Source organism: Hypanus sabinus, chromosome 9 (genome assembly GCF_030144855.1).
Source record: "Hypanus sabinus isolate sHypSab1 chromosome 9, sHypSab1.hap1, whole genome shotgun sequence".
Taxonomy (NCBI): domain Eukaryota; kingdom Metazoa; phylum Chordata; class Chondrichthyes; order Myliobatiformes; family Dasyatidae; genus Hypanus; species Hypanus sabinus.
The window spans coordinates 52,500,852-52,513,282 of record NC_082714.1 but is presented as its reverse complement, the minus strand read 5'-3'; the positions used below and the strand labels follow the sequence as shown (position 1 = coordinate 52,513,282).

The window sequence follows — 12,431 nt, the reverse complement described above, 5'->3', positions numbered from 1 at the left end:
TGGAAATTCAATTTGCATTGCTCTTGTCTACACCTGCTATTACCCTTTCAAAAAAAAACCTCACTAAAAGGTCACAGAGCTCCTCTCAGCTCCTTCACATCTCGGCAAAGACAAAACATGGGGAAATGTCACCGGTTCTGTAATTAACCCCGATAATCCCAGCTCTCACAGCTATCTTGCAGACCGGCACCTGATGTTGGACTTGCAGCAAATACAAATTAATGTTGTGAATGACGTAAGCACCTTCACTCATGCCCTGATAACTTCAGGGGCGGCCATTTATGCCACTGTCCTGGTGCTTGGCCAGCTCCCCAGTCAGGCCAGTAACTGCCCTTCACTACCAAAGCTTTATTTCTTTTTATTTATTGAGGTACAGTGCAAATTAGGCCCTTCTGGTCCATTGAGCCACACTGCCCAGCAATCAACACACACAAAATGCTGGTGGAATGCAGCAGGCCAGGCAGTATCTATAAGGAGAAGCACTGTCAACATTTCGGGCCGAGACCCTTCGTCAGGTCTCGGCCCGAAACGTCGACAGTCCTTCTCCTTATAGATGCTGCCTGGCCTGCTGTGCTCCACCAGCATTTTGTGTGTGTTGTTTGAATTTCCAGCATCTGCAGATTTCCTCGTGTCCGCCCAGCAATCCCCTGATTTAATCCTGGCCTAACCACGGGACAATTTACAATGACCGATTAACCTACCAACCGGTACATCCTTGGACTGTGGGAGGAAAACCACCCAGTCACGGGGAAAACGTACAAACTCCATACAGGCAGCAATGGAAATTGAACCCGGGTCGCCGGTACTTTAATGCATTGTGCTAACCGCTACACTACCATGCCACCCCTTTAGCTTTGACTGTCATGGAATTCCCCTAGCCTGTTGTGTGTATTGATCAAGATTCCCAGAAGATGCAGTCTCTCTTGTCTCTAAAGTTACCAACTGTCTTCCAGAAGTCCATTTAAGAAAGTCCGTAAGCACTCCTGTCCACTAACTTTGAAAAGAATTAAGTCAGGTTTGTCAGGAGAGCACAAGTACAGGGAAAAGTAGACCATTCAAAACATACAGTGATGAGGACACAATAATATAGCTGATCTGATTTGTGACATTAAATTCACTTCCCTGCCTTTTATAAGAGGGTCAACAGTGTCAGACCTAGAAATGGTGGCTGAAGTTGAGACCTTGCAGGTTAAGATCAGGCTGGTGGAAGTGGATTTAAAGAACAATAATGCAGGTTGGGTTGGTGCGCTTAGCATGAGGGGGAGGGAGGGGATATAATGATCAGCAAAATGGGGAGAGTGAAATATTCTAAGATCAAAACAGGCAACATCTGTTCCTGTTTCGGGAAAAGACCCTTCAGCAGATCAGAACTGCATTTCTGTTTATGTTTCAATTACCAGCATTCAGTTTTTTTCCTGTTATTTTTAACTGCCAGTGGTATTTCTGCACTGAATTACAGTAAGCTACTGCAGGGTGGGGGAAGGAGATGTGACTTGCTGTTTCTTTGAGGTTGATGCCCCAGCTGCAAGACTTTATTTTTGGAATCTATCTATCTACTCTGCTTGTAATTCTGTATTTTTTTACTTTTCACCGATGAAAACTTTCCTGTGGAAATGCAACTGAGCATAAGCAAGAGAGAGGGCACGGAGGGAGAATCCAGTGGGTCTTCAGCCCAGTTGCCACAGCTCTATTTCAGAACATTATTTCCCCTAAATGATTCCGTGGTTGGCGTTGGACCTAATCTGGCAAATCCCTTCAATCCACAAGAGGCAGCTCATGAAGTCAAGTGCAATAGTGTGGTCTTTACTTTCATTGGATTCAGCATGGAGCATCAATTCTGGCAGCTAATCTGAACCACTCCACTTCTCCTAACTAAAATCAATGTGCACTTCTTATTTGTGCTGTTGTCGGGTAAGAGGTTGCAGTAGTAAAATACTACATTTTACTTGAATTCAGAGACTAGAGGGAAGAATTAGTCCACTGGAACTCAGAAGCTGAAGAATGAACACAAGGTGGCTCTCTCTATCAGGAGTGACTAAGAAGAAATTATGTTATTGGATTCTATACAATGGGAATGACAGTGAAGTATTTTGTTTATTAGTATATTGTGAGGTTGAAGTGAATGGGAAGAGGGTTGATTTAATGGGAATCTATAGAATGGGAGTAAACGGGAAGGAAAACTTTTTTGGGATTCTGCATTATGGGAGTGAACAGGAACAGGTTGGCTCATATGGATTCTGACATCGGATATGAATGGAAATGGGAGGGTTATATGGATTCTGTACACTGGGTATGAATGGGAATGGGAGGGTTATATGGATTCTGTACACTGGGTATGAATGGGAATGGGAGGGTTATATGGATTCTGTACACTGGGTATGAATGGGAATGGGAGGGTTATATGGATTCTGTACACTGGGTATGAATGGGAATGGGAGGGTTATATGGATTCTGACATCGGATATGAATGGAAATGGGAGGGTTATATGGATTCTGTACTCTGGGTATGAATGGGAATGGGAGGGTTATATGGATTCTGTACACTGGGTATGAATGGGAATGGGAGGGTTATATGGATTCTGTACACTGGGTATGAATGGGAATGGGATGGTTATATGGATTCTGTACTCTGGGTATGAATGGGAATGGGAGGGTTATATGGATTCTGTACACTGGGTATGAATGGGAATGGGAGGGTTATATGGATTCTGACATTGGATATGAATGGGAATGGGATGGTTATATGGATTCTGTACTCTGGGTATGAATGGGAATGGGTGGGTTTATTGGGATTCTGTACAATAAGAATGAATTAAAAGGAGATTGTGTCGCAACCAGGGTCATTTTCTTACAGTTAGTATGTGGATTATATTTTCTCGGTATTGCCTGGTGCATTTACAGTGTTCCTTGGATTGTTTACCTTTTACGTTTAATTGTCTGTCTTTGGACTAGCCCTTTGTTTTCACTTTGTATTGTAGGTGCCTCACGTGGTATCATGGGAACTGTTAAACTCTGTGTATTTATCACTTTTATTCAATTTATGGTAATTGAATTAGCACGGGATTTTCAATCTCTTGCATTGCAGTTTCCTTTGAGGGTTATTGCTTTGTCTCAACACTGGGACTGTCTGACACTGAATTCCTGCGGGCTGCAGGGCGTAACTAAGGAGTGATTGCCACTCCGCTTTGCTTACTCGTTGTGGATCCTTGTCCAGTGAAACTCTGAGTGCTTCTGTGTTTCATGAGTGATCTCAGTTCCTCAAAAGCTTGCCTGAGTTCTTGTTGGCTTTGTGGGTTAATTTCTGTAATAAATATTTTGTTTAGTTTGCATTGCCAAAGTCTCTGGGATTCTGGCATTTAAGTTCACTGCTGACCCTGACAGATTGTTTAGTTAGGATTTCATGCAACAGAAGGATATTTGATCGGGGTTCTGTGAAATGGACAACATGAAGAGAGATGTTGGATTACTTCACAATAATACTCGAGGTGTTTGTTTCTATTTGTAATGAATGAGGGGTGATTTATTTGATCCTAGATCAGATGAGTTCATGCAGTGTTACAAAGTCCTCTCAGATATGCACGATCTTTCCAATGGAAGCGGAGAGATGGGAGACACCAGAAGGCACTACAGAGATGGGAACTGTACATGGTGCTCCCTGTGTCGGTGTGATTGTAGGATACAGAGATGGGAACTGTACATGGTGCTCCCTGTGTCGGTGTGATCGTAGGACACAGAGATTGGAACTGTACATGGTGCTCCCAGAGTTGGTGTGACAGTGGGGTACAGAGATGGGAACTATACATGGTGCTCCCAGTGTTGGTGTGACGGAAGGATACAGAGATGGGAACTGTACATGTGCTCCCTGTGTCGGTGTGATCGTAGGACACAGAGATGGGAACTGTACATGGTGCTCCCTGTGTTGGTGTGATCATAGGATACAGAGATGGGAACTGTACATGGTGCTCCCAGAGTTGGTGTGACAGTGGGGTACAGAGATGGGAACTGTACATGGTGCTCCCTGTGTCGGTGTGATCGTAGGACACAGAGATGGGAACTGTACATGGTGCTCCCTGTGTCGGTGTGATCGTAGGATACAGAGATGGGAATTGTACATGGTGCTCCCAGTGTTGGTGTGACGGAAGGATACAGAGATGGGAACTGTACATGGTGCTCCCAGTGTTGGTGTGATCATAGGATACAGAGATGGGAACTGTACATGGTGCTCCCAGTGTTGGTGTGACGGAAGGATACAGAGATGGGAACTGTACATGGTGCTCCCGGTATTGGTGTAAACGATGGATACAGAGATGGGAACTATACATGGTGCTCCCGGTGTTGGTGTAAATGATGGATACAGAGATGGGAACTGTACATGGTGCTCCCGGTGTTGGTGTGATGGAAGGATACAGAGATGGGAACTGTACATGGTGCTCCCGGTGTTGGTGTGACCATGGGGTACAGAGATGGGAACTGTACATGGTGCTCCCGGTGTTGGTGTAAACGATGGATACAGAGATGGGAACTGTACATGGTGCTCCCGGTGTTGGTGTAAATGATGGATACAGAGATGGGAACTGTACATGGTGCTCCCAGTGTTGGTGTGACGGAAGGATACAGAGATGGGAACTGTACATGGTGCTCCCGGTATTGGTGTAAACGATGGATACAGAGATGGGAACTGTACATGGTGCTCCCGGTGTTGGTGTAAATGATGGATACAGAGATGGGAACTGTACATGGTGCTCCCGGTGTTGGTGTGATGGAAGGATACAGAGATGGGAACTGTACATGGTGCTCCCGGTGTTGGTGTAAATGATGGATACAGAGATGGGAACTGTACATGGTGCTCCCGGTGTTGGTGTGATGGAAGGATACAGAGATGGGAACTGTACATGGTGCTCCCGGTGTTGGTGTGACCATGGGGTACAGAGATGGGAACTGTACATGGTGCTCCCGGTGTTGGTGTAAACGATGGATACAGAGATGGGAACTGTACATGGTGCTCCCGGTGTTGGTGTAAATGATGGATACAGAGATGGGAACTGTACATGGTGCTCCCAGTGTTGGTGTGACGGAAGGATACAGAGATGGGAACTGTACATGGTGCTCCCGGTATTGGTGTAAACGATGGATACAGAGATGGGAACTGTACATGGTGCTCCCGGTGTTGGTGTAAATGATGGATACAGAGATGGGAACTGTACATGGTGCTCCCGGTGTTGGTGTGATGGAAGGATACAGAGATGGGAACTGTACATGGTGCTCCCGGTGTTGGTGTAAATGATGGATACAGAGATGGGAACTGTACATGGTGCTCCCAGTGTTGGTGTGATCGTAGGATACAGAGATGGGAACTGTACATGGTGCTCCCAGTGTTGGTGTGATCGTAGGATACAGAGATGGGAACTATACATGGTGCTCCCAGTGTTGGTGTGATCGTAGGATACAGAGATGGGAACTGTACATGGTGCTCCCAGTGTTGGTGTGATCGTAGGATACAGAGATGGGAACTATACATGGTGCTCCCAGTGTTGGTGTGACCGTGGGGTACAGAGATGGGAACTGTACATGGTGCTCCCAGTGTTGGTGTGACGGAAGGATACAGAGATGGGAATTGTACATGGTGCTCCCGGTATTGGTGTAAATGATGGATACAGAGATGGGAACTGTACATGGTGCTCCCGGTGTTGGTGTAAATGATGGATACAGAGATGGGAACTGTACATGGTGCTCCCGGTGTTGGTGTAAATGATGGATACAGAGATGGGAACTGTACATGGTGCTCCCGGTATTGGTGTAAACGATGGATACAGAGATGGGAACTGTACATGGTGCTCCCGGTGTTGGTGTAAATGATGGATACAGAGATGGGAACTGTACATGGTGCTCCCAGTGTTGGTGTGATCGTAGGATACTGAGATGGGAACTGTACATGGTGCTCCCAGTGTTGGTGTGACAGAAGGATACAGAGATGGGAACTGTACATGGTGCTCCCAGTGTTGGCGTTACCGTGGGGTAGTGCGATGGGATCACTGGGAGCAGTTATGGAATTAACAGTCAAATGTCATCAAGTGAGGGAACAACAGACTCTCTAAAATAAACTGGACGTCTCTGTGATGTTAGGAGAGGAGAACAGAACTTGGATTCTAAAGTTAAAATGAGTTTGTGGCAGGGAAGTCCACAAGAGTGATTTGGGACCAGAATGACAAAGAACTCAAATAGCTCATTCAGCTTTTGGACCTTTCATTTGGAGCCCATCCTCACTTTATTCCCTTTTCCAAATTCAACCCAAGTCTGCCTTGAATAAGTTCAAGGAATGACTAGGCACAGGGTTCTGGGTCACAGTATTTTGAAAGTCATGAATCACTGGTTTACACAGAAACACAGTAAGGGTTGACCATTCAGTCCTCAGAGCCTGCTCCACTGCTCAATACAATGATAGCTGATTATCCAAATTCTGTATCCTGATTCTCCTTCTGTAAGTGTTTGTGGGAGGTGTACCATGCCGGCCGTTCATTGGTGCATTTATAAGCTGTAGCAGCTCTTCCAGTTGGTTGCCTTGTGTGCCACTCCTCCGGTGTCTGCCTTCAGTCACCCGGGGTATGCAGGAAACTAACCCCACACACTTTCCCTTTGTCTGGGCAAGCTGCACAGAACCACGCGAAAGGTACGCTTCACCCACACTCTTAGTTAAATGTCTCTTTGTTGGATAGTTAGTTCTGTAGTTTGTGTAACTTGGGGGGGGGCTTAATGTTTGGTCGATTTTTTTATTGTTTGTAAATAAATGATTAATATACTTATTTCTAGTCAGAGCTTTCTGTCTCACTCACCTGGCCCATGAACCTGCCTCCACACTACAGCTTCCTTCCCATATTCCTTCATCTTTTTTAGCCTTTAAGACTAAATCTCACTTCTTTTTGAATATATTTAACTGCTTTGCCTCAACCACATTCTGAATTCCAAAAGTTCACCCCCCCCCCCTCAGGTGAAGACATCTCTCCTCATTCCGGTCCTAAATGGCTTGCCTCATTTCCTTAGGCTGTGACCCCTAGTTCTGGATATAGCCGCTATTTGGAACATCCTTTCTGTGTCCAGTCTTTCTGTCCTGTCAGAGTTCTATAAGTTTCAATGAGCCCCCCTCTCATCTTCCAAACACTCATGAATATAAGCCCAATCATTCCAATCTCTCTTTACATCTCACTCCTGACGTCACATGAATCGGCCTGGAGGATCTTGACTGAACTCCCTCCACAGCAAGATTACCGCTCCTCAAATAAGGAGAGGGCAGAACTGCAGACAAAAGTGAAGCTGGCAGCACCAAGTGATGAAATTTCTCCTCTCAACATTTCAAATTGGCCAAGTCATTGTGGTATGACAGGGAGACGCTGACAGATGTTCAGGCATTTTGATGGACAGATTGCCAGATCAGCCTGAGCTTTGAGTCTTCACCAGTTGTCAGTGCAAGTTGGAATTGGTGGCTCTCAGCTTTGTTGAGCATCTTGAAGCTGGAATAGCAGCAAAGATTCGGGCAGCAGGGCCTCCTCCAGATGACAATGAGGTAACCAGTGACTCCAGCTGGAATAGCAGCTAAGATTCGGGCAGCAGGGCCTCCTCCAGATGACAATGAGGTAACCAGTGACTCCAGCTGGAATGGCAGCTAAGATTCGGGCAGCAGGGCCTCCTCCAGATGACAATGAGGTAACCAGAGACTCCAGCTGGAATAGCAGCTAAGATTCGGGCAGCAGGGCCTCCTCCAGATGACAATGAGGTAACCAGTGACTCCAGCTGGAATAGCAGCTAAGATTCGGGCAGCAGGGCCTCCTCCAGATGACAATGAGGTAACCAGTGACTCCAGCTGGAATAGCAGCTAAGATTCGGGCAGCAGGGCCTCCTCCAGATGACAATGAGGTAACCAGTGACTCCAGCTGGAATAGCAGCTAAGACAAAACCCTGAGCTAAGGCACCTTCCGTTAGAAGTCAGCAAAGGAAGCTCACCAACCAGTTTCCCTCTCTGACACCAGACCTTGTTGAGGGGCCATTGGTGGAAAGGGTGAGCATCTTCAAGATCCTGGGTGACAGAGGATTTACCTCTGGCTAACACGTTGATGCAAGCATGGAGAAGTACCCGAAGGGTACTACTTCACTGGGAGCGTAAAGAGATTTGGTACGTCACTGAAGATGCTTGCAAATGCTGTACAGCAAAGGTAATTCTGACTGGCTTGGTACGGAGCCCCTAATGTACAGGATCTCAAGAGGCTACCGATGATTACCCCAGCCAGTTCCATCACTGCCGCAACCACCCACCATCAAGGACATCTTCAAGAAGATGTCATCCATTAAAAACCCTTAACGTCCACGACATGTTACAACCATCACAGAGGGTAAAAAGGAGTTGAGACCCACAATAAAAGTTTTAAGATCTCCCCTTATTCTCCTACTCTCCGGGGAATATAGTTTTTCGACCTCTCCTATGACTCACGTCCTCAAGTCCCAACAACATCCTTGTAAATTTTCTCTGCTCTCTTTCAATTGATATCTTACCTGAAGGTAGTGACCAGAACTGCACACAATGCTCCAAATCCTGCCTCAACAACATCTTCAACATCTGCTTCAACATAATATCCCAACTCCCGTACTCAGTTGTCTGATTTAAGAACACCAATGCATCAAAAAACTCTCTTCCTGTTACCCCTCTTTCAAGGAATTGTGGATCTGTATTCCCAGATCCCTCTGTTCTACCTCACTCTCACCTAATTGTGTATGTCCTGCCTTGGACTTCCCCGCCAAAGAACAACTCCTCACATTTGTTTGCATTAGATTCGCTCTGCTACTTCTCTGCCCTCTTCCCCAGCTGACCCCAGATCGCGCCACAAGATCTTTTTTTGCCACACGTACGCTGAAACGTAAGAGTGATTTGCGTCAAATCTGGTCAGCAAAGATTGCCTGGCAACACTCTACTACATGCAACTTGCTCACTGAGGTCTTCACGGACATCTCCAACACTTCAATCATCAAGGCTGCCATCCCCACATGCTTCAAATCAGCCACCATCATCCCTGCACCCAGGAACTCTACAGCTTCAGAACTCCGCGACTACTGCCCAGTGGCACTGACACTACTCATCATGAAGCACTTTGAACAGCTGATAACGGCACATATCAAAAACTCCTTTCCTGCCAGAGATACATTTAAAATCTCCGCCTTTCCCTTTCAGCTCTACGCATAATGACCACACTAATCTTTAAAAGGACCAATTTTGTCTCTTGCTATCATTTTGATCTTGATATATCTATAGAAGCCTTTGGGATTCTCCTTCACCTTGTCTGCCAGAGCAACCTCATGTCCTCTTTTAGCCCTCCTGATTTCCCTCAAGTCTCTTACATTTCTTATACTCCTCAAGCACCACATTTGATTCTAGCTACCTGTACCTGACATATGCTTCCGTCTTCGCCTTAACCAGATTTTATCGATGAAGAGTTACATTTGAACTAGCGTCTTCAAGAAAAAGAGGAGAGTGGAGGGAGAAATCCAGAGCAGAAAGCTTAGACACAAGAGGTTCAGCCAAGGGAATGAGTAACAGATGAGGAATGCAAAGGTGTTCGAGGGCTTATAGGCTTGTATGAGATTACAGAGGTGAAATGAAACAAGATGTCATATGAACTGAAACAAGAGTATCCAGGACTCAATTTCTTCTAGTGAAAATGTAGATGCTTTTCAACACCACCAAAATGTTACATCTTTTAAAATTCATAAACTGAAAGAAGTAATCAAGACAATTTAATAAAAATGGGATGCAGAATAACGTTTTGCAGATTCAAGAATTAAGCTTATAATTAAAATTTCAGTAGACGAGCAATATTAATAGAAAGGGCTGCAGAGGTCAAGAATCTACAAATTGCTAACATTCTGGTAAGAAATGTCTCCAGAATTAATCTTTATTTATTTTGCCTTCTCCTCTGTAAAATACCATCATCTGAAAAGCTGCAGAAGATATGACTGTGGTTGTGTTTCCACTCAATCTCATCCCCACAAGACATGCAGACTTAGAGAGAATTTTAACAGCAATTGTCAGGTGTTGAAGAGAGAGAAGGTGGGAACTGGAGAGTGTGAAGATAAAATGAATGGGTTTAAATGGGGCTGAAAATGTGAAGGTGATGGGGTGGGCAAAGGAGGGAAATGGAAGACTATGGAGAAGTGTAGAGAGGATAAAGAAAGAGACTGGAAAAGGGGGAACATTGGGAATACAGGAACTGGGAGAGAGAGAATAGGACACTGTGAAAATCTAGAGGGAAAAAGGAGAGAGAACTTAGGAAAGTGCAACGACGCAGAAGATTAGGATTGGGTGAAGGAGGGAGACCAGCAATCTAAAAGAGGAAGGGTGGGAGAGGGCATGAAACAGAGTGAGGAAAAGTTCAGGTGGAAGGATGGGTGTGAGGAGAAAGAGTAGCAGAACATGCAGGAGACTCGGAGAAGGTGTCAGAGAGGATGACTGGAGGCAAGAGAAGATCCGAAAGTGAGCAAGCTTGACAAATATTTGCTTTGGTATATATTTCTGTAGTCACGGGCAGTAGACCTACAAGCAAGCATTCTGATGTTTATGGGGAATGGAACAGTAAGTGATATTAATCACCACCTTCTACCCTCTGAGGGGGATGAACGGTCTGCCACAAAGTCAGAGGTGAAGGAGATATATGCTTCCCTTACCTATTGGGCTTACTGATCATCACGACAACGAAGATGAAGAGCACCATTAATACCCCACACACAATCGGTATCAAAGAGAGCTGCTTTGAATTGGTTTTACACACATCTGGAGAGTACAAAAAAAAAGACAAGTTTCTTGTGATGCTATTGCTTCTTTTCGCTTTTAATGCTGATTTTTCAGCTGAACCACTACCTAGAGTCTTGGGTGAGGAATAGTCACCACTGCCCAGGGACAATCAGATTTTGTCTGGGGGAATGCAGGCTCAGAAGATGGGACGGTTGATGAGTTGACTCAGCAGTGTGGGTTCACATGTGAAGAATGCCTGGTTCGATAATGGACTGACATTTGAAGACCTGAATGGTTCTAAGATTCTGAGCCTCCATTTGGGCAGCTGTAAGGGTCTTGATTATGGGTGAACTCAGTGACACCTGAACTTGTTGACATTCGGAAAACACCGACCAGGAAAGGAATTGGAGGCCTCAATGCAAATCCTGGATTGTGGAGTCATCACAGGAAGAAACTGAGAAGTTAGGGGTGGGGGGGCTGTATGATGAGAGCAAAATTCTCCCAATCACTACAGTGCATCTTCACGTCAGGGGAGAAGAATGTGAGACACCAAGTGAGATGTATTCTTGTCTATGCCATTCCACATCATCTAAAACACATCACACCTGAACCTCCGACACCAACCAACCAAAACCTGTCCCCCACCCTGCTCTCTACCGCCTTGCGTTACTTACATTGTGCCCATCTCGATTCATCTCTTCTCAAACGCTTCATTGTCCCTAATACCTCCCCTTCATCCAAAACCTTTCACCCCATCCCTTCATCTGGGTCCCCACACCCCTACTTCCTCTTCCCAACCCACCTTTCTCTTCATCCCTGGTAAAGTGCCCTCGGTAGTCCAGACCCCACCCTTCCAGTGATCTCGTGTGGCTTCTGACCTGTTCTGAACTTCAGCAGGGGACTCCAGTCGCTCCAGTTCCCCTTATACATGGGGTCCACAGCAGGCTGGCTACGGACCTGCGCCACATGCTCCGTGTCTTCCGCCAGCTCCAAGGCGACTAGCTGTAGAAATGTCTGGTCACTTGTTTTGTCCTCCTGGAGCTGCAGGGTCAAGAGAGAGTTCGATTCATCAGTCATCCCACAGGTTCACTGCATCTCACATAGATAAGAACTCCTGAACATTCATTGTTGGATGTGGGTAGACCGACCACTCCAGGCTCAAAGTGATTTCAGCAACATTTCCAAACTGACACCACAGTGCAATACCACAGCAAGATGCATTCTCTGAGGGGCATTACTGAGGGAGTGTCACAACGTCAGAGGGACAGAACTGAGGGAGTGTCACACTGTCAGAGGGATGGTACTGAGGGTGTGTCACACTGTCAGAGGGACAGTACTGAGGGAGTGTCACACAGTCAGAGGAACAGTACCGAAGGAGTGTCACACTGTCAGAGGGACAGTACCGAGGGAGTGTCACACTGTCAGAGGGACAGTACCGAGGGAGTGTCACACTGTCAGAGGGACAGTACTGAGGGAGTGTCACACCATCAGAGGGACGGTACCGAGGGAGTGTCACACAGTCAGAGGGACAGTACCGAGGGAGACCTGTGTAAGAGGGACAGTGCAGATCTATCTAATAGGTAGTGGTCACAGAGTGTACTGTGAAATTGACAGCACTGAAGGAGCTTTTGAAATAACTGTTCAGATCTGGGCATGACTG

At 46.0% G+C, this 12,431-nt stretch overlaps 1 protein-coding gene and 1 long non-coding RNA gene across 4 annotated transcripts in view; one reads left to right on the top strand and one right to left on the bottom strand.

Moving 5' to 3' along the window:
• Nucleotides 1-12,431, bottom strand: part of LOC132399397 (interleukin-21 receptor-like) — a 128,386-nt gene that overhangs the window by 30,129 nt on the left and 85,826 nt on the right. For all 3 annotated transcript variants that reach the window (XM_059979693.1, XM_059979691.1, XM_059979692.1), the window contains exons 6-7: nt 11,650-11,812; nt 10,705-10,810 (exon numbers count right to left, since the gene is read on the bottom strand). In XM_059979693.1, coding sequence (XP_059835676.1) covers nt 10,705-10,810; nt 11,650-11,812 — 269 coding nt within the window. The remainder of the gene's footprint in view (nt 1-10,704; nt 10,811-11,649; nt 11,813-12,431) is intronic.
• LOC132399398 (uncharacterized) overlaps nt 6,354-12,431 on the top strand; it is a 25,888-nt gene continuing 19,810 nt past the window's right edge. Inside the window, exon 1 of the long non-coding RNA XR_009513984.1 lies at nt 6,354-6,667. This is a non-coding gene — a long non-coding RNA (uncharacterized LOC132399398). The remainder of the gene's footprint in view (nt 6,668-12,431) is intronic.